At 44.9% G+C, this 26,277-nt stretch overlaps 1 protein-coding gene across 1 annotated transcript; it reads right to left on the reverse strand.

The window, feature by feature from the left end:
• Cep72 (centrosomal protein 72) lies at positions 1-24,682 on the reverse strand. Its single transcript, XM_005065430.4, has 12 exons — positions 24,567-24,682; positions 22,124-22,251; positions 21,005-21,197; positions 18,071-18,179; positions 13,953-14,131; positions 11,861-12,073; positions 10,610-10,911; positions 9,043-9,181; positions 7,432-7,628; positions 3,111-3,237; positions 2,174-2,285; positions 1-418 (listed from the first exon to the last, which is right to left on the reverse strand). Exons 1-12 carry the CDS (start codon positions 24,643-24,645, stop codon positions 253-255), a joined length of 1,944 nt encoding a protein of 647 aa, XP_005065487.1. The 5' UTR covers positions 24,646-24,682; the 3' UTR covers positions 1-252.
• Between the last annotated feature and the right edge of the window lie 1,595 nt (positions 24,683-26,277).

Raw genomic sequence — 26,277 nt, forward strand, 5'->3', positions numbered from 1 at the left:
TCACATGAAAACGTATTTTAATTATATAAAACTTTCATGAATTGGGAAGACAAAACACTTCAGGTACTTTACAACAGGACGTGTAATGGCAAAGTAAGTGTTCCAAAACGGCAAAGACCCGGGGTCGACTTGTCAACTTAGGACACAAAAGCAAGCTGAACATCAGACCATCAACACATTTGGAGGATCCTAAGGTAATTAATCTCACCAGGACATTCAGGCGCAACTCTGGAGCTATGACTGATGGAGGAGCTAGCAGGACTGGCGGCCACCGAGCCGGGAGCTGTGGCATGGGAACAGGGCAGCAGTCTTCTTAAACTCCTGGAAGCTCCAGTGCATCTGCTCTACCTCAGCTCTATGCTGTGCCCGTGTGCGGCTCAACTCCTGCAGGAGATGCTCATTGGTGCTGACCAGGGAACTGTAAGATACAAGGAGAATAACTGCTGAGTTCCTCCCAGTACCCAGTCTGCTGTTGTGTCCCAACTGCCACAGCCTAGCTCAAAATCCACAGCATGGAGGCATCCCTGACCCCTGTTCTGCAGCAGTGCCAAGGCCACCACGTGTTCATGGCTCCATTATCTTCCACTTCTCACTGGCTTCTGTCCCTGTATATGACTTTTCCACACCACACATGGGGTGCAACCCAACCCCTTGGCTTCAGCAAGTCTCCTAAAGGCACTGCCGGTCACTGCGAGCTGAGCTTGGGAATAAACCGAAGGAATGAATGGTGAGGTCTTCCTGACACCCCACAGTTCTACGACAAGACAATGAGAACCTTTATGGCTAATAAAACCATATTCTGACTTTAGAAAGACCCAATATTAGTGTTTCTAACCCTAATTACCCATGGCTAATTGCGATGCGACTACAGTACAGTCAGTACAGTGCAGAGCGGGTTCAGACGTGCTGGAGCGTTTTTCACAATGTCTCCCTACTGTTCAGTTCCCCGAGGTGGCCACAGTGAACAGCACCACAAGTTTAGATACAGCCAGGCAATGCTAACCTCTGCCACTTCTCAAGACAGTCACCCCATTAAATAATCTACTAAGCAGATAAGCAGGTGCTGGCCCTGTTTGTTTAAATCACAGAAACGGCTGCTGAATAACACCAGCATGCACACGAGTGGACAAAACCTGCCCCCACTGTCTTCAGAGTTCTGCACCTTCTTCTGCCTGTATCTGGGCCAGTACGCTGAGAGCTCAACCACCGCTGGATTTCAAGATTCCTTCCTCCCATTCCTCCCGACTGAGTCTCAGGCCAGTTTTCTCTGCCAAACCTTTCCCTCTAACCACTGTAACCCAGGCCTGTGATGGGCCCATGGCTGGCCTGCAATGACTTAAAGGGAGAGCTTGGCTTAGCCTGACCCCACATCAAGGTACGTGGTCACCTGGCAAGGAAACGATGAGAAGGGTTAAAAGGGAGAAAGGAGGGAAGAGTGGTAACAAAGACCACATGCCAGCTGAGCCCATTGAAGGCCCCAGGAATAGGGCTGCTCTGATACCTGTTCTCACTCAGGCACCCGCCTCCTGCCCAGAAGAAACTTCCTCAAAGTGAGGGTCCGCCTTGCCCAACCCAACATTCCTAGTCCCCCTTTGACTACCCACACAGACAAGAAGTAGAAATATAATTTCCATTTTTTTTTTTTTTGGTTTTTTAAGGCAGGGTTTCTCTGTATTGCTTTGGAGCCTGTCCTGGAACTTGCTCTGTAGACCAGGTTGGCTTCAAACTCACAGAGATCCGCCTGCCTCTGCCTCCCAAGTGCTGGGATTAAAGGCGTGCACCACCAATGCCTGACAATTTCCATTTTTCTAAGTCAACAGCCATGGACTGCAGGGAAAGGGAAAGTACACGCCACAGGAACCATGATCTGGGGGAGAACCTGTATCATACCTCATCATCTCTCAGATGTCCTAGTCCATACCTTCTGGTTCACATCCACCTCAGGGTTCACACCACAGGCTGGACACTTTCCAGTCTGTACCTCAGAGTACACTCCTTGCAGTCACTATTGTCTCAGTTTTTACCAAGAAGGGAACATTCACTGATGCTCAAAGTTAACATGGCAATGCTTGTGGGTCCTGAACACCAACTCCTGAGAGATACTACTAGCTGTTTCTTGGCGCCGCACACACCCCGTGCCTCAGCCTCCCCAGTGGCCCACTCAGACATGGACCTGTGGCTCTCTTGCAGCATCTGTGTGAGCTCCTGGATCTTGTCATAGTGCTCCAAGTGCTGCTTCAACTCCATAACTTCCCCCGAGAGCTGTTTCATACTTGCCTGAAGTCCTAAGGGAGGAAGAGAGGAAGTAGTATTGTGCAGAGATGCTCATTCACACATTTTGACCATTCTGGTTACAATTAAAGCCAGAAAAGAGTATCAGAGACTTAAAGATGTGGGTAGAGTGTCAAGGCAACATCTGTCTTGCTCTATGGGAATTAATACCCCTGATACCCTAAAGCTGGTACCCAGGAGGAGCCACATCCCTATGTGAAGCAGAGGGTGACGGCAGACAGACCCGGCACCAGCAGGACCTCCTCCGCTGGACCTGCCTGCAGAGTTTCCTTCAGGAAGCAACCTGCACTCATAAGGGGGCCTGTGGCTGAGAGAAGCATTATGAAGTCTGTGGTGGCCACATATTTGATGTACCCACAGATTCCTTCCTACCAGTGCCAGGGCAGGTGTTCTTTCAGTCTAAGTGACTCAAATTTATTTCTGAGTTTCCCTTGAAACAAGAACAATGTGTGCTCAACAGTCTGCCTGCCTGAAACACAGATGACCACTCTAGGCATTAGAACTTGACTCTTAAAAAGAAAAAGAAAAATTATCTGGACCTGAAAGAAACAGTCATCACAAACAACCATCAAGACACCTGCTTTCTCATGAAGCAGAAGATTCAAGATCCAGATGGTGGTAGAAACAGCCCCAGAAGTTACCTCCACATACTGCCCCACACCAGCTGCTATAGGCAGCCATTAACAACTGGACTGAGTCTCCAGACCCACTCAGGCAGTATTTACTGACTCCAACTCCTGGCATAAAGTGACTTAGAACAATGTCTACTCTATGCAGGCATGAGCACTACAATTTTACCAAGTAAACTGTGCACTTACCAGTGATCTGCAAAGTTAATGCAGTTGAAGTATCTGAATTTTTTACTTCTTTTTTCACGCTGAACAGAAGAGATTTTAAGTTACTATTCTCTTCCAAAGATTTGTCTAAATGTTGTCTCAAAGTGTCCTAGAGGCACAGAAAACAAATGTAGACAAGTCAAATTCAGTCAATATATTTAATGAATGGAATAAAATTCTGGACAATCATCATAGACTTGTTTTCCTTTTCATAGTATAACTCTGAATCACAATACAAAGCAAAAATCATTCTCCCACCAGTAGGCTACCCTAGCTCCCCACTGGAAGGGGAGAAACACGAGGAAAGGGGAGAGGGACATGCGCCAGAGGAATTCAGGCGCATACTAGAAGAGCAAAGACTGGTAGCTGGCGGGTCCTCTCTCCACGAGGATCCCATTGTCCCCGGGCCTCTATACTGCTGAGTACTATTGGCATCCATTATGAGTTGGCTTCTCATTCTACAAATGTGGGGAATTCCATCAATTATACACAAGAAGGAACGGAGGCCTGGGCCCCTTAGTATCTTTGCAGGCAGGGAAAGTGCTGAACACAAGCTGGGGTGTTAAGTCTGAAACATAAGACTGTCATCAGAGCCAGTAACAGCAGCTGTTGCAGAGGTGTTGCAAGTCACAGGCTTCTTGACAGGAGTCATGCAAGCTGTCTGTGAAGTCAGGGTTCCCACAGATCCGTACTCATCTGCCTGAAGCTCGGGTACCAGAAGACATATTCAGAGCTCTAGACAGGAGCCCATGCCTTCCACCAGGGGTTGGAAAAGAAGAGTGAGAACCAGCATTGCACCAAGACCCAAGCCCAGTTTATAGGGAACCGATGAGTTATTATGTTTGTGGCAAGTCTACCCTCTCCACACGTGTGTGCCCACCAGGCAGGATGCCTCCCATTAAAGCCTCACTGCCAGACCCAAACCCATTTCTCTCGCTGCAGCTTCAAATCTTCCCTTTTTTAAAAAAAAATTACTTTAATTTAAAATAGCTTGCTTCACATGTCAAGCCCAGTTCCCTCTCTCTCCCCTCCTCCCATATCCCCCCAGCCTCCCACCCTATCCCCACTTCCTTCCGCATAGGGGATATCTAGAGTCTGTCATTTCATTCAGGGCAGGGTCCAGACACTCCCCTAAGAGTCCAGGCTGAGAGAGCATCCCTCTTTGTGTTATGGACACATGAAGTCCGTTTGTATGCCAGGGATAAACACTCATCCACTGCCCAGGGCCCCATAGGTTGCCCAGGCCTCCTCACTGACTCTCACACTCAGGGGGTCAGGATCAGTCCCATGCTGGCCTCCTAGCTGTCAGTCTGGGGTCCAAAAGCTCCCCCCTTCTTCAGATCAGCTGTCTCTGCTGGTTTTGCCAGCCCATTCTTTGCCAATTTGCTCATCGCTCTCTCTCTGTCACTGGGTTCCATGGGTTCAGTTCAGTGTTTAACTGTGGGTGTTTGCCTCTGCTTCCATCAGTCACTGGATGAAGGTTCTAGGATGGCTATAGACATCAAGTTCATTATCAGGAATGGGCATTTAAGGTTGTCTCTCTACTATTACTTAGCTTGCCGGTTGGTGTCATCCCTTTAGATCATTAGAGGTCTCATTGGTACCAGATCTGTCTTCTAACCTATGACTCCCTCTTCCCCCTATTCTACAGCTACTCAACCTTCCTGTTCCCCCATGACCTACTCTCTCTTCTTCTTCTCCCCCTCTCTTCTTCCCAGCTCCCACTCCCTCCCCCCACCCCTTGCCGTGTTCCCCATCTGTTCAGAAGATCTTGCCTCATTCCTCTTCTCTTGGGTACCATGCATATCTCTCTTAGGTTCTTTCCTGTTTCCCAGACTCTCTGTCAGTGGAAGTGCAGACTGGCACTATCCTGATCCATGTCTAAAATCCATATATGAGTGAGTACATACCATGTTTGTCTTTTTGTGACTGGGTTACCTCACTCAGGATGGTTTCTTCTAGTGCCATCCATTTACCTGCGGATTTCAAGATTCCATTGTTTTTTTCTGCTCAGTAATACTCCATTGTGTAAATGTACCACATTTTCTCTATCCACTCTTCAGTTGAGGGGCATCTAGGTTGCTTCCAGGTTCTGGCTATTACAAATAATGCTGCTATGAACATATTGGAACAAATGTCCTTGTTGTATGAATGCACATCTTTTGGGTATATGCCTAAGAGTGGAATTATTGGATCTTGTGGTAGACTGATTCCCATTTTCCTGAGGAATCTCCATACTGATTTCCAAAGTGGCTGTACGAGTTGGCACTCCCACCAGCAGTGGAGGAGTGTTCCTCTCTCTCCACATCCTCTCCAGCATAAACTGTCTTTGGTGTTTTTTATTTTAGCCATTCTGACAGGAGTAAGATGGTATCTCAGAGTTGTTTTGATTTGCATTTCCCTGATGGCTAAGGATGTTGAGCACTTTCTCAAGTGTCAAATCTGCCTTTCAAAGCACCTCCCCACACAGCCTCTTTCTTCTGGCACTAGCTCTCAGCGGTGGGGTGTGCTGGCTCCTACCTCTCAGTCATACTCCAGGCTGTGATGGGCACAGGCAGCAGGGGAATGAATACACCCAGGCTGGGCAGGTACATCTGCCTTGGAAACTGTCTTCAGGATACCAGGTTAGGGGCAGAGTCTATGCCTCAAGACATAATTCTAGATGTCACAGGAAGTTCCATGCAGGCTAGTGTCTCTAACCTGCGAAGCTTACTAGGACTTGACAACAGTCACTGTACGTTGGGTGGTTCTTGTTGGTCCCTTACATGCACTTTCCCAGTTGTCCCAGGAGGCTTATTACCATATGCACTCCTGATCTACCTGGAGGGCTACTCCTTCTTCCCCAAGGAGCATAGCATGGCTCAGCTCACTCAGACAGACAGGGAACTTTACCCTGTTCCTGTCTTGGTACTTAAGGCTGCTCTTCAGCAGATACTTCTGTGTATTGTTTCCATATTGCAGCAGGGCAATGCCGACTTCTGAACTCTGTCTTTCTGGGTTCTGCTGTTCCAGATACAGCAGGGCTGACTCATAACTCACTGTGTCTGCCTTAACAGGTACTACTGATAGTTTTCTTGTAAGACTATACTGTCCTGTGGGGCTAACGATCCCACAGAGACAACACACTGCATAGCATTGCAGTTCAGGCACACTGGGCTCTGGCCCTCTCCAGATGCAAGAGCTCTGTGAACACACAGGAGCGCTACAGTGTTTTCAATACCAGAGACCATCTGTGTCAGCTCCCTTTCGTTTCGCTACAATGAGGTTTGAGTGTTGTCTCTTATGCAGATCTTCCACAAACCAAGGTATTATTTGCCAGGCAACTTTAAACTTTCCCAGAAATACTGTGGCATACAAATGAAGTGACTAATAAGCCAGGCAGGTGCTGCAGGAGCCCACTGACCTAGAGTATACACGGTCCCTAGATGCTCACCTTGACGGGGGAACCAATGTACATTGGCAGAGGGGACAGACTGGTATCCCCTTCTTGGTAACACGAAGACTCCTTCAGCCCACCTTCTGTGAGGGAGCCTGGAAGAAGATCCTGACCTGTTGGCTTTCATATTGGTGTGTCGAGTCTTGGCAACTGATTTAGGCTTAGTTAATCTCAGTGTATTGCAGAAGCTGGTGTGTTGGTCCATGGCTCATTTTGAGGTTATGTATTACAAAGCCACAGAGCTAAGCAGAAGGTTAGTACTTGCTCTGGTGGGTACCCTGGTAGGCGGCTCTTGTGGTCCAGCCCTTCTACCTTTGAAAGAACTATCAGCATAAACTTAAAAGAAACGAGGGCACCCCAAAACGATAAACATGGTACAACCCCTTAATGATCAATTTAGAGGCCAGGATCAAGTTTGCATGGTTCTTTCTGGGTACCACCTGGTGTTAGAGAGTCCCCTAACTTAGACACAACCTTTAAATGTTGCCTGGTTGGTACAGAACAGAACAAAGGCCACAGACAATCCAGCGAACTGGAACCATATGCAGCAGGGCCGAGAAGCCTACACCAGAGATAGAATGAGTCTGGTTCATTTCTTCTTCCCGCATTTCTTGCATCCAGACTCCCAGAAGACAACACCAAGCAGCAACACCATCATAGGCTCATTGTCTTGTGGGGTCTGGGTGTGAAACCGTCAGGTGGAGGCCTGGAGGCAACAACTGCTAACGGGAAACTGCTTGGTCCTGGAGCAGCAAGAGAGCCCAACAGTGGCTGTGGAGCAGACAGCCAGTGCTGCCCTTGTTCTGAGGGCCAGATCCGACTTTCCCGCACCGCGAACAAACACAAAGAGCAGAGAGCACAGCTCACCAGCTCCCTCCTTGAACTGCTGAGTTCCGCGGTCACCTTGCTCACTGTAGCAGTGTACTGTTGCTGCTGCTCAGCAAGGCGGCTCTGCAGAGACTTATTTTCAAGAGACAGGTAATTAAGTTCTTCCTTTTCAAGTGCTGAACTATCTCGAGCTGCAGTGAACTCTTGAAGAGATGACAAAACATGTCTGGCCTGAGCTAGATGTCAAAAGGAAACATAGTTACCATATCATAGATAAAGGTCAGAATATAAAAAACAAACAAAAATGCTCACTACATACCTATGTGACTTGAAAGCAGATCACAGAAAAACAAAAAAAAAAAACAAAAAACAAAAAACAGTCACTGGTACTTTGAAATCACCTTGCTTGCTTCTCTATGAGAATAATGGACATGGCTTTTAATTTACAAAAAAGGCAATCTTCGAGAGAAGGCTGAAAATGCTAGGTAGCCACATCAGGAAGATGTCTTGAATGCATGGTAACTTGGCCTGAAAACTCCAAGGTGGCAACATCATTACGACCATTACAGCTACCATGGACCACTTCTGCTGCAGCAGACGCTGGCTCAGATTAAAGAACAGATGTACAGTCACCAGGATCCACTACTGCAATTCTAGGATCTAGGAATAACTAAATAACTAAACGGGTCACAACCCCCAAGGAGAGTGGTCAGGAACTATTGGTTACTTTAAGTCAACCTGACACAAGCTAAAGTCACCCAAGGGAAACTCAATTAAGAAAATGCCCTATAGGGTAGGGCTTTAGGCAAGCCTGCAGGGCATTTTCTTAATTAGTGATTAATGGGGGAGGGCCCAGCCCATTCAGGGGCACTCCTGGGATGGTGATCCTGGTTCTGAAAGAAAGCAGACCAAGCAAGCCATGAGGAAAGAGGCAGTAAGCAGCACCCCTCCATGGCCTCTGCATCAGCTCCTGCCTCCAGGTTCCTGCCCTGCTTGAGTTCCTGTCCTGACTTCCTTTGATAATGAACTGTGACATGGAAAAGTAAGCCATGCTACTTTGGTTATGGTCACAGCAATAGTAACCCTGACAAAAACAGGAGCCGTGGCAGGCAGGGGCTTACATAGCTCAGTGCTGATGCACCTGGCTCCCAAAGACACTCACTTGTAGCCCAGGCTTCTGGAGAAAGCAGCAACTGCCTAGGCTCAGAGCATTACACTGCATGAGGAACTGTAACACACCTCATCATGAATCTCCAGTTTGCAGAAGCAAACAGACCTCAGTCCTCACTAGGAAAAACAATTTCGTCAGGTTCCTATCACATACCTGAAGCTTTGTGAATCCAGGGCCCTGTACTCAACCAGATGCACACAGAAAATTACAAGACAGCAGCCAGTTTCCCAGCCTTCCAAATGCCCACAAGAAGACAAAGTACTTAGAGGCAATGGGCACAGCATTTGTAGCATGGCAGTTGGTAGCCCATAATAACAAAGCACTCCAGCCACCAAGAAGGGCAGCAACAGTAGGTAGGACATGTAACACATGCAATACTCAAAAGAGGATGTCTGTTATGTAGCATGGGACCCCAGGTTGTGTGAACACTGAGAGCCCCAAACCTAGCACATCTACCAATAGATGCTGTCGGGACTCACCAAGGAATGCCTCGTTGCCGTGCAGGGATCCACTGCCGCTTGTGCACCTGTCTATCAGGTCGAGGAGCGCCTCCAGGAGCGCCACTTCCAGAGCAGGCCTCCGCTCAGGCACCGCTGACGAGGAGAGTTTAGGAGACAGCTATGATGAAGACACAATCACAAGACTGGCTTTAAGCTGGCAGCTCTCTGCAGAAACTAGGTCTCTAGCACAGCATTCCAAGAGTATACATGCTTGTCTCCATCATGGCAGAAGCCCACATCTAGGTGACAACCTTGAGAACAAGAGACATCTTCCTTGGAGACACCCATTTGTGAAGCTAGCTCCTCCTGAGGCTGTGAAAGCATAGCACTACCCTCTCCCATTTTCCCTCTCTCCCTCAATCCAGAACCTAAGAAACAGAGGCTGCAAATCAGCACAATCACATCACATACCAAAACAGCCCCCAGTACTAACACTTTGTAGTCAATTAACTGCTGTCTCTAACATGGTCCAGAAATCCCAGGAGTGACCTTAACTATGGCTCCAAATATCTGATTTCTGTTGGGGAATATTATTTTAATTGGGCAAAGATGTGTTACATTTGTTTATGCTGCAGAATATTATTTTAACTATATAAAGGTGTGTCACATTTGGTTATGCTGCAATTGTTTCTGTTTGGTTGTTATTGGCTTTTTGTTTGTTTGTTTTGAGACAGGGTTTCTCTGTCTATCTTTGGAGTTTCTCCTGGCAGTCACTCTGTAGACCAGGCTGGCCTTGAACTCACAGAGATCCACCTGCCTCTGCCTCCCGAGTGCTGGGATTAAAGGTGTTCGCCACCACCTCCCAATCTTTCCCCTGCATTTGGTAAAGGATGAGTGTTTAATTACATAAAGATGTTTTGCATTTGTTTCACCTTGCCTGCCCAAGGCACCTGATTGGTCTAATAAAGAGCTACATAGCAAATAGCTGGGCAGGAAAGGATAGGCAGGACTCTCAATGGATAGTAAATAAGTAGAGAAATCTAGGCTCGAAAAGAACGAGACGTTTCCAAGTCATGATGTGGGAGCTGGATGGTGGGCCAAAAGAAAAACCCTGGGACAGGCTTCCCTTGTTTCTGCCTCAGGTCCAGCTTAGGACCAATCAGAGAATCAACCACCTCGAAGCCCCTCTAGCTTCTAAGCCAAATGAAGTAGTTCACGAAGCCTCTAGGTCCTTGAGGGTATGAGAATTTTTAACTCCCTCAGCAGGAATGAATCCTTCGGAAACCATAAAATGTATTTCCAGGATTCTCCCTTCATGACAGAGCACTGATGATTCAGTCTGCCTAATTCCAACTTTGGAGACAAAAGTGAATATTGGAAAATCACACCTACCATGCGGCTACCATGCTTACATTTCAGAACCAGAGTACTAGAAACAATGGAGTATGAGGTCAAGCACGAAGGAAATTGTTTAAAAAGCAACTTTCACTGTGGGGTCACAATTGAAACATAAGACACAGCAATCAAGACAATTGTGCTGCTAAAACACACTTAATGGAAATGAGGCATGTCTCTAGCTGCTGACCCCTCTGCTCCAGCTGCTTACCACTCTGGAGTCATTTGTGCCATGAGATGTCAGCTCTTCAGTCTCCAAAGCCTCAGGATGAGACATGGTCACCTGACTGTGGCCCTCCAAGCCATCCTGTCTGCTCAGATTATCCTCAAGGCCGGAAGGCCCATTAGGCCTCTCCAAGTAGCTCAGGCACTCCTGGTCTGAAGGCACCTGGAATCTCCCACCAGGCATCCTTCGCTTCCTATACTTTTCAGGAACAGGCAAAGGATTTAAGTTTTGTGATGACAAACTTGACTTCTGAGAAGATGAACCACAGTCCTCAATATCCACAGAGTCTGTAATACAGAGATAGTGAGCAGAGTCCTCATTAGACTTAATTTTCTGGGATATAGAGGTTGCTATTGTAATTTCAAAAATACATCCACAAATGTGAATGTGTGTCCATCAAACACAGGCATATGCAGCAAACACACGAGTATCTATGCACACACATACAAACACAAAAAGACACCTAAGAGGAAGAAGCAGGAGGTGAAGGAGGGAGGCACACAAGGAAGCAAATGTGACAAAACATGGATGAAGTAGACAGAATCCATCCTTGCTAAGTAGCAGACATCTGTGAGTACTTGCTCTGCATCAGCTCAACAGAATAGATGTGTCAACCAAGTTCTCCATACAACATCACATATGTGTGTTTCCAAGAGATTAAGTGGGCTAGGACGGCCAAATGGCATGAACATCCCATGTACTTGTTCACTAATACCCTCTTGGAGGGGCAGACACACTCTTGCCCCGGGAAGAACAATGAAAGCAGGGAAGGTATTGCACAGGAGCATGGCCCTGGTTAACCAAGCCCACAACTCTGGACAGCCTCATAACTGACCAATGCACGTCTGAAGTCTCACAGATGTGAGTAAAACAAGGGGCCTCAAGATGACAGACTCATTGTGTGGCAAGTTTTCATACTTACACTACAGACGCTCACAGCACTCTCAATTAACTTACTTAACTTTCCTCTCTTTGGTATTAACAATGCAGCTACAGTAATGAGCTTGGCCTGTGTGTTATTCTTCTAAATGTGCATGTATGGGGCTAGATAGGGACAGGCCAGTAAGAGTATGTGTGCACAGGAGGAAAATACCAAGAAATTTACAAACTTTCGATCTAAAATACAGGTGTATGATGAATTCCGATGTGTGAAAATCCTTTCCAGAGATATTTCAGCACATCACATATTACTGAGTGTCACTACTCAGAAAGGCCCTGGCAGGCCCCGGTGATTACCTGGGTGTGACGAGAAGCGGCTGTGCTGCTGCGCATGCACGTGGCAGGCCTCTGGCACTCCGTGCTGCGGTGTGAGCTCCCCACAGAGCTGGTCCTGTGGGGAGTGACCTAGACAGCACCCTCTGGAGGTGCCTCTCTTCTTCTCGTGGCCTCTCCTCACTGAGTCCCCACACTGGTGCTGGATGGACAAAGGACTCAACAGATGTCCAGACTCTATTTTGTTAAAAATATTTTAAGATTTACTTCATTAAACATTACATTTTAAGTTTACAAGAGCATATGAAATCTATAAAATATACTTTCCTTAAATCAATTAAGTAAGACAAAGAGACTGAGTAGGTTAATACAGCAGTCAACATTGCAGTGAATTCCAGGTAGTTGACAGGCAGGAAAACTGCAGTGCTCAAGGGGGACAAGGCTTATCCCCAAGTAACCAAAATGGGGTGGCAGTGTGTAAGACAGGATATACACATCAGGAAACAGATGCAGGCCAACTGCCTCAACAAATGTCCAGAGTTATTACATGATGACTCTTTCAACAGATACTCAGAGTAACTAAGTGGGAGATGTTTTGGAGTACTAGTTGACAATGTGTTACATTTGTTTACGCTGCAGAATACATTTAATGATGCGACGATAAGTTGTATTCTTTTACATTGCGTTTGTTTAACTCTGTGAAGCTGTGTTTCTTTGCCTGTCTAAAACACCAGATTGGCCTAATAAAGAGCTGAATGGCTAATAGCAAGGCAGGAGAGGGACAGGTGGGGCTGCCAGGCAGAGAGAATAAACAGGAGAACATGAGACAGGAGGGAGAAAAGGAGAGAGGAGAAAGGGGCCAGCCACCCAGCTACACACAGCACATCATGGAGTAAGAAGTAAACAACAGATATACAGAAACAGAAAAAGGTAAAATTCCAGCGGCAAAAGGTAGATGGGATAACTTAAGAAAAGCTGGCTAGTAACACGCCAAGACCGGGCATTCATAAGAAAGAAGAAGACTTTGTGTGATTATTTGGGAGCTGGGTGGTGGGCCCCAAAAGAACAAAGAATAAGAGAAAAACAAAGAAAGAAAGAAAGAAAGAAAGAAAGAAAGAAAGAAAGAAGGAAGGAAGGAAGGAAGGAAGGAAGGAAGGAAGGAAGGAAAGAAAGAAAGAAGGAAAGAAAGACAGACAGACAGACAGACCCAAAACCAACTACAGGGAGAGCTCTTGGCCAGTAATGCATTACTTTCATTCCACTCAGCACTGACTTCAATTGTAGACTGTGTGCAAATCTGGTCAGTCTTTCGATAGCACGAGACGGGAAAAGATCATGTTCAGACACAATAAAACACGTTCTATTATACAAAAAATAACTAGTTGGACTTATTTGTTCTTTGAAGCACTGTTGCAAAAGTGAAAAGGCAACCAATTAATCAATGGATTGAGAAAAAGGTCTTAGATCTAAATCCACAGGTAATTTGTATAACTCAACACCAAAGAGAAATAAGCCCATTAAACAACACGTTGGGCAGGGTTTAAAGTATCACAAGAGAAGACACAAAAGTGGCCAAGACTGCTTCAAACCCCTTCAGGAAAAGGCAAGGCAAAATTATCCCCACACCCACACACCCATGAGAGGAGCTAGGGCTAAGAGGACCAAGGACAGCAGGATGGCAGATACAGCTCAGGAGCTGCTGGCCCCAGCATGAATGGCTCTAAGAAACTCATCATGGAGTGGAAGATATTACATTAAAGCTTATGAGCAAGTCTCTGGTACACATAAAATTCACACACTGAAGTGCTGAGACCCTGGTAGGTGTAGAGGCCGAATCAGGCTCCTGAGCACGGGCATATCCTAAGAGCCAAGTGACTGACTGCTCCTCCTCCCAGGTGCTGTGGGCATTATATCAGATTTTTTTCCTATGTTCTGAGAAAGAATGAAATTCAAACAACTGTAATTATGACTAGACTCAACTTAGATCCATTAACTTTTCCTTTTTAATTCCATAGTTCAAATACTAGTATTCAAAGTCAATATTATCGCCTCCTAAGTCCATGCTGAAGCCAGAGCTGCCTAAACCATGGAGCCTTTATTGTGCTGCCCAGCGCACCTTGGGCATAATGGAGGTCAGCCTCATGTTCCTTTTGGCTGGAACTTGTGCTCCCGGGAGGATTGCTTAGGTCCCACTCACACTCAGCAATGAGGTTCAGGACAGCTTCATCATCAGCATCCATTACCAAGCATTTCTTAGCTGAAGCATCAGCACATCTGGTTCTGGAATGGTGTGGTCTGCAAGGGCAAAGAAAGTCTTCAGTGTCAGCAGGTCCACAGGAGACCCTCACACATCCCTTGGGAAGAGTTCAGTGGTAGGATGACTCTCATTATGAAGTAACCTGAAAGATGCACTTACCCAGCACAACAGACAACCAATAGCAAAGTCACGAACTGCCGCCAATCATATTATCCAAGCATTAAACAGAAGTCCACTGTCCACTAGAATTAGCTATGAAAACGAAAGTTCCAGCCCAGACTACTGTAGCCAACAAAAATTTCAATCACCACAGTCAGAGAAAACAAGATATTTCATGTCAAAAACAAAATTTAAATAATACCTATCCACAAATCTAGTCCAAGGGTACTAGAAGAAAAATTCGCACCAAAGGAAGTTAGTTACACCCACAAAAAACACAGGCAATAATCTCATACCAGCAAAACCCAAAGGAGAGAAACATGCACTCACGCACGCACGCACGCAGATACATTTACTGTGTGATGTGTGATTTGATGGCTAATATTAGTAATAAGGGTGAATAAAAGAATTTGTGAATTCCTTGGCTAGCCTAACTGGAAAAGTGGAACTACTTCACAAATTGCTGCTCTATCTTGCAAATTTATTGTTATTCAATAAATTCTAACATTATGGAAAGATATAAACATGTTCTGGCAAATTGTGCTTACACATTGTCTAAAAGAAACCCACTTCAAATATAAAGAGACAAACAGGCTAAAACTTACCCATGTATACTGACCACTGAAGGGGAGAGGGGGAAATCAAGCCAGGAGTAGAAATTAAGACTTTGACAATGAAGAAATACCAGGCACTTGATAGGAAAGACATTTGTATGTTAACATTTATATATGCCACAGGAAATATGTGCTGTTTTAAAATTTTTATATACAAAATGCTGCAAAGGAAATTAAGCAATTTTATTTTGTATGTATGTGTGAGTACTTATTTTCACAGCATACATGTGTAAGTTACAAAACAACTTTCAAGAATCTGTTATCCCTTTTACCCCTTTTACCATGTGCATTCCCGAGATGGAACTCAAGCTGACAGTCTTTGTAGTAACCACAAAGCAACTAATTGAACAAATTTTAAATGATATTTTTAAGACTATTTTTGTTATATGTGGTTGGAAGTTCCTCAAACCTTACTAGCTTAACTTATATTGTACTTTTAATGGAGATTGATTCATCAGTTATATTTTTTATGATTATTTGCAAAGAAAATATTGCTGACTTCTCAGCCCTATCTACAAGATGTTATAGGCAATCAATATTGGCATGTAACTTGAGCAGTGTCAGAATAGTGAAAATGTGCTACATCAACACAATGGAATATTATTCATTTGGTAATCTGTTTAGTTTTCTTTTTTATGGACTTCTACTGCCATTGATTAACTTTATTGAGAATATCTCAAAAAAGAAAAAGAAGAAAGGGAAACTCCTTAACCCAGTGAAAAGGAAACTGGACAGCCCAGAAGCAGTTAGGCAAGGAGGATGACAGGGGAGAAAGGGCTATAGCTGGCACATCAAGATTAACATATAAAAGATGAAAATTTGCAGAGAAAGGCTAGAAGTCTTTTCTTGCCTGGGCTTCATGTAATGAATACATCATATGCAAGAAAGGCTGGTGATGTAAAATGTGGCTCGAATTCTAATTGGTCTTAATAATACAAACCCAGAGTCAGGATCAGAGAAGCAGAACAGCCAGCCTCTAAAGTTCTTAACTCTACAAAATCCTCAGACTGAAAAGGGTTGAGCTCCTGTCTCTTTCTGTTTTATATTCCTCTCTCTGCCCAGCCATATCACTTCCTGTCTCCACTTCCCTAGTACTGGGATTAAAGGTGTGAGAGCCCAAGTCCTGGGATCAAAGGCTCTGTTTCTCTTGTAGACTGATTAAATCTCATGTAGCCCAGTGTAGCCTTGAACTTCTGATCTGCCTTCTTCCACCTCCCAAGTGCTGGGATTAAAGGTGTGTGCCACCACTGCCTGGAGTCTACTAGTGACATCAGACTCCACCCTCTGATGTCAGGCAAGCTTTATTTGTTACAGCAGAAACAAAGTGTCACCACAGTGAAAACCTAGTAGAGGCGGGTGCTATGTAAGTGTCAGATAAGGAATCACGGGACTCTTCTTTTGAGTGCATGCTTTTCCTTGCCCATGAGCCTACTTCCCCTTCTCAATGAACTCTATTTCTAACCACACGTCCTGGAGTATAAGAATCTGTACAGGGCTGGAAAGATGGCTCAGCCATTAAAGGCTAGGCTCACAACCAAAATTAAATAGATAAATACACAAACAAACAAATAAATAAATAGAATTTGTACGCAGTTGAGTACCCAGTGACTCAAGTCCACACCTATAACATGAGCAGTGTCCGAAGGGACATTATCTACAGGAAGACGTGTCTTAACATGTCCAGTGGTGAGACTGCAAACTTATACAGCTAGTGTGGAAATCAGTGTGGTGGCTCCTCAGGAAGCTGGGAATAGATCTACCTCAAGATGCAGTTATCCCACTCTGGGGTACACACAAAAGACTCTACATTCTACTACAGAGATACTTGCTCGTCGTGGTCACTGCTGCTTAAACAGAATAGGCAGAAATTGGATAAATGTCCATCGACTGATAAATGAATAATGAAAATGTGGCATACTGACACAATGGATTATTATTCAGCTGTTAAGAAAATCAAATTTGCAGGTAAATGGATAGTGCTAATAAAAAAAATATCCCCAGTAAAGTAATCCAGACCCCAAAAGACAAATACTGTATGCTTTCTCTTATATGTGGATGTTAGCTTGTAAGCCCTTGATATTGATATGTGTGCTACAATCCATATAATCACAGAGGTTAGGAAACTATTAAGGGATTAGAAGGGAACAGGGGATCTCTCAAGGAAGGGGAAAAGTAATATACTGTTATGGAAAGACAGGGAGGAGACTGGAGTGGGAGGATTAAATAGCCTGGTGATAGAAGTGCGGGGCAAAGGAGGGGATATGAGGAGGGACAACTAACACTAACAACCATCTGAGGAGCCGTATGAAAATTTGCTACTGTAGAAGTTTCCTAAAAATATGTGTTCAGATAGTTTTATATCAACTTGATACAAGCTTAAGACATCTGAAAGGAGGGAACTTCAATTAAGAAAATGCCTCCACAAGAACAAGGATGTAGGCAAGCCTGTAGGGCATTTTCTTTATTAGTGATTGATGGTGGAGGGCCCAGTCCATTGTGCGTGGTACCCTCCTGGGCTGGTGGTCCTGGTTCTATAAGAAAACAGGTTGAGGAGGGAGCCAGTAAGCAGCACCCCTCCATGGCCTCTACATCAGCTCCTATCTCGAGGTTCCTGCTCTGTTTAAGTTCTTGCCTTGATTTCCTTTGGTGATGGACTGTCACCTGCAAGTGTAAAATGAAATAAACCTTTTTCTCCCCAAGTTGCCTTGAACATAGTGCTTCATAACAGTAACAGAAACCCTAACATATATGATATATAAATATATACAGGTATTTTCCTTTGATATATGACAATATACATATATGAAAGCAAAATAATTTTTTAAAAACAAAAAGAAAACATTTTCTCCATAAGGACAAGACATGCAGATGGTATGCCAATGTTCTCCTTAGTGCCCTAATGTGAACAGCAAAATAAAGGAAAAAGCTGACACAACAGACACCAAGAGATCCAAAATGAAATATTCTGTGGTACAGCTGTCTACAGAGCAGCTACCTTGTTCGAAATGGGCTGATAGCATTGAAGGAACATCTGGAGAAACAGAGAGATGGACCCTGCACCACCATCTACTCACGCCCCAGTCAGTACTGAGAACTTCTCCATCTGCTATGCATACTGTCCCTCAGGGGCAGTTGGCAGACAAACATTCATGCCTGATGGCATGTCTGAACTCCATCTCTGAGCAGAACCACATCAGTCCATACCTTCCAACTGTTACAGCAGCTGAGAAGCTCTGCTTTGAGTCCAGTGAATCCTCCGAAGCAAAATGAAGCTGAGAAGCCTTCCGCTCACTCTCTCTCACAGGGCGGTCATCTAGAGAGAAAATTCCCAACAAGTGTAGAGAACCCAGGGGCAGGTGATGGCCTTGCTCATCATGAGGGTGGACACGCCTAGTTCCCCCACTCTGGAGTTCACAATACAGGAAGGCTTTGGTGCTTTGGGGCTGACTTAGACCACAAGCTCTCATCAGCAAATGGCATGCATCATCCTGGAATGATGAGCTCTGCTGACTACACTTGGCTTCCCAATAATGCCAAGTGCAATGCCAAGAGGCTAGCCTATGCCCTCAAAGCTCAGTGTCCATGAGTTGCTACTGGAACAGAAGCTGATGCCCCTTGCAAAAACAGGACACATGTGAGGTGCACAAACATTTAAGATATGCTTCTTAAATGTTTATTAAATATGTACATGCCAGACACTTGATGAGTCTTATCATATGACCAAACTAAAGGGTCTACATAGATGAGTCCGCAACACCATGAAGAAAACCAAGACTACATGAGTTTGATCTTAAGGGTGAGTTGTGTCCTCAGAATTTCAATGCTGGAACACAGAGATAGACGAAAAATCCCAAATGTCCCAAATAGAGATGTGAGGCTTCAGAAGACTTTGACCAAGAGTTCCTGGAACCTCTTATAAATACCTGACAGTGAGGAGGCCTTCACTCTTGGAACTTTCCCATTTTATCACAGTATTCATGTTGCAAATGTGATTAAGTTCCAATGCTATCTCCTAGACAGTATTTACTCTATGGCACAAAATTATAGAAAATAGTAAGGAGTGAGGAGAACCCCCACAACGTTATATAATTACATGTGTCTTCTCTAGACTAGTAGAAAGTGTCAAAACGATCTACTTTCCCCTCAGAGGCAGCACAAATTCCATCAGAATTCAAATGTAAAGCTTCCAAAGCCAATAAATTTCACCCCCTCTACAACCTTTCCTGCAGCAGCATCCTCCCTGACCCTAAGGCATCCTACAGCCCCCAGGCTACTCCTTCCTCTACAGAGGAATTCCTACCTACAAGGCCAAGCCCTTCTGCAGGCCCTGTACAGGACTAAGAAGATCCGCTTCCAGAATCTGTTGATCCAGGGACTTTGGACAGGATTTTCCCAATGACTCTGATTTCAGTAACATCCCTTTGCTGTGTATGAAAATACATCTTACATTCTTTCTCCTTATAAACTTTTTTGGCAATGGGAAGGCAGTGATTTAAAACTGAAGAATCTCAATATTACTCGTAGTTGTAATGCTTCTAAAAACAAAGCCAAACTCAACTGTTTATAAGTTAAACAGTCAAATAAAGAACAGAACATAAGCACTTATCCCTCCCAACTATCTTCAAATTAAACATTGAATTCCAAGTATGTGTTAACTAAACAATGTGCTTTGGGGACTTAGGACATCTGCTCAGCACTGTGGTCTAATGGTGTTCATGCCCCCAGGAGGCCTACAGTACACACCTGTGCTTTCATCAAAACTGAACTGTCAGCTGGGCGTTGGTAGTGTACGCCTTTAATCCTAGCACTTGGGAGGCAGAGGCAGGTGCATCTCTGAGTCCGAGGCCAGGCTCCAAAGCAATAAAGAAACCCTGTCTCGATTTAAAAAAACAAAAAACTGAACTGTATGTAGGACATGGGGTTTCTACATAAGGGCTGGAACATTAGTGTCAGCACTCACAATGTGCTGGAGCTGGGCTCTCTGGGTCAAGACACAGAAGGTTCAGGTACTCTGCACTCTCTAGCCTTTGGCCAGCTAGAGACACATGGTCTCTACTGTAGGGGCAATGGACTACCAGCTACAAACAGGACAAGTCTGCCCACCACTGCTATTGGTCCATTCTGCCCTAGGAGCTGAGCTCCTGTAAAAATGAAACCTGCTGGGCTAGGAGAGTTTGGCTCATTTAGTCAAGGCTATTATGTCAGGTCCTCAGGCCACCTTCAGAGGATTGGAGAAAATAGCTTCAACTGAGTTACTAAACAGGTGACTTATGGTAATAACCAAACTATAGCTGACCAGAGAGAGGACCGCTTTGCGAGGACTAATTCATCCCCACTAATTTATACTGTTACAGAAAGATGAAACAAGAGCAACATGTGCTTTCATGCTGCTAAATTCTTCTGCTATCTCTAAAAGCATCTCCAAGATGTAGAGAAAGGGAATTTAAGGTATCAGAACACCATTTACACATGAAAGATCAGTTCGTGAGCAAAACATTCTAACACTGAGGACTACAGTCTATATGGATGAGTTCAGTCTGATGCTCACTCATGAAAGCTCTTGACCTCCTGATAAACCCATCCAGTGGTTCTATTACTCTCTGGGTTCAGAATGGCAAGGTTTCAATGGCCACTATGACAGGAGGTCTAGCCCCAATGACAACAGAAATGCCAAGAAATGTTTACAAGTTCCTTGTCCTACAAGAAACTATACTGGGAACATAAAGGTATTAACTCAGGAATAAACTGAAAACTTGGCATTTTGTTGTTGTTGTTGGTGGTGGTGGTGCATGTGTGTGTGTGTTGTATAAATACAAGTGTTTGCTAGTGCCTGAACATGTACACATACATGTGCATGTGGGGATCAAATACAAACTACCCTTGGTGTCTTTTCTCAGGTGCTATCTATCCATCTTTTTGGGGGGGGGGGGGGATAAGGCCTCTCACTATGCCTGGAACTTGGCGATTAGGCTGAGCTAGCTGGCTTGCTAGAAAGACCGACCCAGTGAGGATGAAGGATATTCCAGAGCTAACAGGGAATTTAGGCCATCGGTGCAAAAACACAGCTTCTGTTTTCATCAGAGAGCACAAAATTGACTCCACTGCATGAGGATGTAAGTACAAGGCTCCTCCACCTACCTAGCTGTCGGAGCTTGGGGAGCATGTGCACGACGAATAGGCGATAGTCAGACTCATTCTTCACAACTGGGTTAAGTCGGAAGTCCACATCCTGGAGCTCTGTGAGGGAGTGGAGCCTAAATACTTCTGCTAATGAAGAAATACAGTTGTAGTAGAGATTGAGACTCTCCAAGAAGACCAGATGCTGAATGCCCTGTCACATAAGAAAATATCTCAATTGGTGCATGAAGAAAAACAAAACATTAGTAGGAGCTAACCAATTTAAACACACTTATAATGGGCACATACTATTACCAGAAAAAAAAACTAACAATGCAACATGTTCTCATTTGTGAAGTTCTGTGTTCCATACAGAACAGCAACCTCATGGGGCGTCTGAATACAGACAGCTCTGTGAGTCTCAACAGTAATAAGCACAGCTACTCTCTCTTGAGTGCCCAGTATGATCAAGTTATACAATTTATACAATTCCATTTATTCTGCACACACCCAGATCAGGAGGCTAATGCTTAGGTTTGAGAGAGAGGCGCCAACCCTTGGTTTATCTGAAGCTGGAGCCTGTACCTAACTGAGTCAGACACTGAAATCGATGTCAAGGATGGTCTCTACTAAGTAACATCTTCCTAGGCAGTGAACATGTGTTTCTTTCAAGGCAAAGCCTTCCTCTCCGAATTGAGCCACAAGTAGTATTTATACAAATTTTCTACTTGTCACTTTGGGGGTCTCCTTATTTTCTCATCATGACTGGGTACCTGCAATGAGCCTCTAATTCACACACTGCCACTAAGGGCTGAAGGCCAACGCCAGGCCATGAATAGACATAAATTACAGAAAGAGGAAACACAGCCGATGAAAGGACAGAGAGGGATGGGCATGCACACTTTAGTCTTTGGGATCTTGTTTCATTCTGTTTAAAGATAATCCATCCATTTCTTTGGTCTTCAAAGTAGTTTAAAGATGGGTAAGCTTTATATAAACAGTGACAATATAACACAATCATTCAAATGTACAGTTTATACACATTCTTTGTGTAGCTTCAAAACATGCCGCACTTTTTAAACATTAAAACATGTTCCTCTGATACCGATGGTGATAAATTTTAGCAAGCCTACAACGCACCTCAAGACTAACCAAGGAGTTACGTGAGAGATCTAAGGATTTCAGAGCTGTCAAACGCATCAGAGAGTTCCCCAGGTGAGTAATCTTCTCTTGGTATGTCCCAGGAATAGATAAAGATCGAAGCTCAGCTAAGAATAGAAAATTGTAAGATTTTAATCCTTTTAAAAATTGAAAATAGTGTAAAAGAAATTCAATTTGGCGGGATTCTTTTAGAAGTTTTCAGAAACACAGCAGATACTGACAGACACTCCTCCTGATCAAAGTGTGATTAGGCTTATAGCCTATCCTGACCCAACATTGCACTTCTTACAAACCAAAGGTTAGCAGAGAACTCTAGTAGTCATTTCAGCAAGAATCCCCTGTCCCCGGTGTCTGCTCATCTTGGTCCCTCATCACATCACTTACCCTTCATCACCCCCAGTGCCAGCAAGGCTCTGCTCCCTCTTGTCCTCAGTAATATCCCATGTGTGGACCCCTGCTTGTCAGCTGAAACGTCTACTGGCCCATACCATGCTGGGGACACACCCTCTTCCTTCATGCTGCAAAATCCTATTGCAACAGGGCTGCGACCATCTCAGCAGCTGGAATAGAGTCTTCAGGAATGTTCCTCTTTTTGTTTGTTTGTTTTTGAGACAAACCTAGGCAGCCAAGAATGGCCTTGAATGCTAGAGATCTTCTAGCCTTAGTCTCCTGAGTGGCAGGATCACAGGTATGCACCACCACTTCTTAGAAAGCTCCAGGACAGCCAGGGCTACAGAGAGAGCCTGTCCCAGAGAATCAGCAAATGAATGAGTGAGTAAGTAATATATAAGTGGAGAAAGTAGGCTGAGGACCGGCATTCATCCCTGTCTGCCCTCTAACTGCAAATGCAATGTGAACATTTGGCACTATGCCTTCCTCGCCTTGACCTCATCTCCTCCGACTGAGAATCAAAAGAAACCTTTTCTCTTTTAAGTTGCTTCTTGTCAGGCATTTTACACAGGAAATGAAAAAAAAAACCTAATATACCCTCTTGGTAAATTACTAAGTCACTAGACAGAAAATCCTCTGACTAAACTGAACACTATTAGCCAAGATCAACCAGACATTCACTAACATTCGATCCAACAACACACTTTTCAAGTGTACTTTGGAACACTCTCCAAAAGAAACCAGATTCTGAACCATTAAACAATCTCTACAGATTTAAGAAAACTAAAATCATACACAGTATATTTCTCTGACCATAATAGAATTAACAACTGAAAATAACAAGAAAACCTACAAACACGAGATTTTTTTGAGACAAATATCTAAAGTAATAAAAAAGTGAGTAATTCTTAATTAATTCCTAGATCTAAGAAGATACCTAAAGGGATATTTGAAAAGCATATTGAAATCAATGAAAATCAGAGCAAGTCATGGTGCAACTGCCTGTAATCCTTGAGAATCTGACTAAAAACCCAAGGCCAGCTTGGGTTAAATGTGGAGATCAAGGTCATTCTGGCTTTAATACCACACTTGAAAGATTATGAAAGTTGGGGTGAAGTTCCACGATAGAGCATTTGCTTACCACATGCAAGGCCCTAGGTTGTATCTCCAGGAATATTCCAAACAGGAAGGAAATACAACGCTAACAAATGTGTATGCAGTTAAGTGATACTTAAAGAGAAATTTATGGATTAGAATACTTAAATTATAAAGCAAACTTTAACCCAGATTATAAGGTTTTGCTTTGAGAGTCCAAAGAGTAAAATAAATGCAAAGCAAGCACAAAGAAAATAAGTAGAGAACGGGAAAAATTTAAAAACAGTGAAGACAAACCCAACAACCCAAAAGTGGTGTCTTTGAGATGACAACGACTGAAAAACAAAGCCAGGTTTCCAGCATCATTCACGAAAATGGGGATCTCCTTACAGACACCACAAGCATTAGTAAACTAGTAAGAGAGTGTTATAGACAGCTCATGTACATATGCTGGACAACTAAGGAAAACACACACATTTAGTAAAAAGATTAGCAAAAAATTCACTCATGTGGAATCACTATAATTTTGAAGATCCAAAGTGTAACTTAAAATATTCAACAATGGAAAAATCTAGGCCTGCATGGCTTCACTGGAAAAGTCCATGGGAAAAAAAAGTAAAAATCAACACACATTCCACACTACCTCTTGCACAAAACATGAGCCCCTGATGTCCAAACCATATAAAAACAGACCTGCATGCCTCGCAAACACAAACACAAACCCCTCAACGAAATAAGGAAGATGCCGCAACAGTGAGGCTCGGGCTCAGCCTGAGCACCGCACCACAGGTGACATAAACACAGGTGGCGACCACAGCCACGCCCTCCCCACAACCGGCCAGGGCCGGTTCCGGCGAAGCGGCATCCGCACTGAGGCAGAACTATCAGACCAGGCAGGCCTCCCGGGAGAAACCCCGGGGGTCGGTCCCACACGCACCCAGGTCCCGGTGGGGCCCCAGGCCGCTGCGCTCCCGGACAGTCTCCTCGCACAGAACCAACCGCTGACCTGGCGCCATGTTTTCAAACTGGGCGCCCGCGTGGCGCCTGCGCAGTATGGTGAACTGAATGGGCGGGCCCAAGGGGCGGGCCAGGAAGGGGGCGGAGCATGGGCTGAGCCTGAAACTTTCAGTGAGGCAGTTTCACCTACGCCACCGTCACCTGCTGTGTGCAATCTCGCTCTGCTCTGGACCCTCCCTAGGACAGTACCGTTGGGCGCAGTGTGGTCTGTGGTAGCGGCTGCTAGTGCCCCAGGCATTCGCGTCCACTGCCACTTCGCTTCATCTTCCCCGACTCCCTCCTGCTCAGACCCTGGGGTGCTCCTCCCGCTTCCCTCCAGGACTCTTCTCAGAGAGGCTTCCTGAAGTCCACACCCTGTGGTTGGAGAGACAGGCTGGGTGCAAAAGTTTCACAAAAGTTTCCCTTCTTCAAACCCGGGGTCTACTGAGTAGAACTTGGTCCATCTCGGAGACTTCCAGGCAGTAAACAGATAGTTATCCAAGTTTTTCAGAAGCAAAATAAAAGCTTTTGTGTTGTCACTTAACAGAATGGCACCTCAGGGCACAGCACGACCTTCAAACATGCTCTTTCATCCTATTTTGCCCGATCCGAGGTCAGAGTCCAAGAGGGGCCGTTGGCAGAGGGATAGTCTGTCTGGGACAGAAACCAGGGACCAGCTCTTCTACTGTAATGCAAGTGCCAGCAGAAACTTTGGAAATAACATTTCTGCTTCCTAAAGTTTTGCATCTTCATTGAGAAAGAAGGATAAGGATTAGCTATGCATCCTGCGAGGTTCCTACAAGCCTCAGTAAGCGTTATGCTGATGATTACTACTGTTAAGTACCTTTAAGGTGGTCTATTAAATACCATCTGCAATGGCAACATTGGTTTGTGAGCCAAACCCAAATGTACTGAAGCTGGCTAACGAGCCTAAAGTCTACTTCTTTCAGGTGAACATCTAACTGGATAACGCCCTTGACTGTTTTGGTATGAACCAACAGCACTGGGAATGGATTTGGTGTGAACCAACAGCTCTGGGAATGGATTTGGTGTTGAACCAACAGCACTGGGAATGGATTTGGTGTTGAAAACAGAGTGGGGACAGCGACATGGCACTGGACACAGAGACGGTGAACCAGGCTGGGCCACATCAGGAGCTATCCCCTCTGCCTCTTGGCTCATAAGGATTTCCCCTCTAGACCTGAAGTTTCCTTAGCAGGAAAGTTCTTCAGCTGAGGGCCCACAGTGTCACCTTCCTTACCACCTAGAGAGTTGGCAGGCAGCTCTCCCACCCAGAACCTTCCCCTGAGCTCACATGCACTCTCCATGCTGTCTCCAGTCTTGGCATTCATTAGATGTCTGAGGTGGGGTAAGGAGAGCCACCCTAGCCATGTGTACGGCTTATGAACCCTGACTCTGTTTTATATGGTATCTCTGTAGGTCATGCCAAAATACGTGCTGCTTAAGACCCATAATCCAGGTCAGCTGAACACTAGTGGGGGCTAGAGGAGCCCCCCCCCACCTTTCTACCTGATACCTCTTGCCATTTTCTAGGATCTTCCCAGCAGGCTCTCACTCCCCAGCCTGAATTCCTGAACCCGTGGGCCCCCAAAATATAGGGCCAGTCGTCTTCAAAAAGACCAGTAAGGAAA

Source organism: Mesocricetus auratus, unplaced genomic scaffold (assembly GCF_017639785.1).
Source record: "Mesocricetus auratus isolate SY011 unplaced genomic scaffold, BCM_Maur_2.0 Super-Scaffold_100015, whole genome shotgun sequence".
Classification (NCBI taxonomy): Eukaryota; Metazoa; Chordata; class Mammalia; order Rodentia; family Cricetidae; genus Mesocricetus; species Mesocricetus auratus.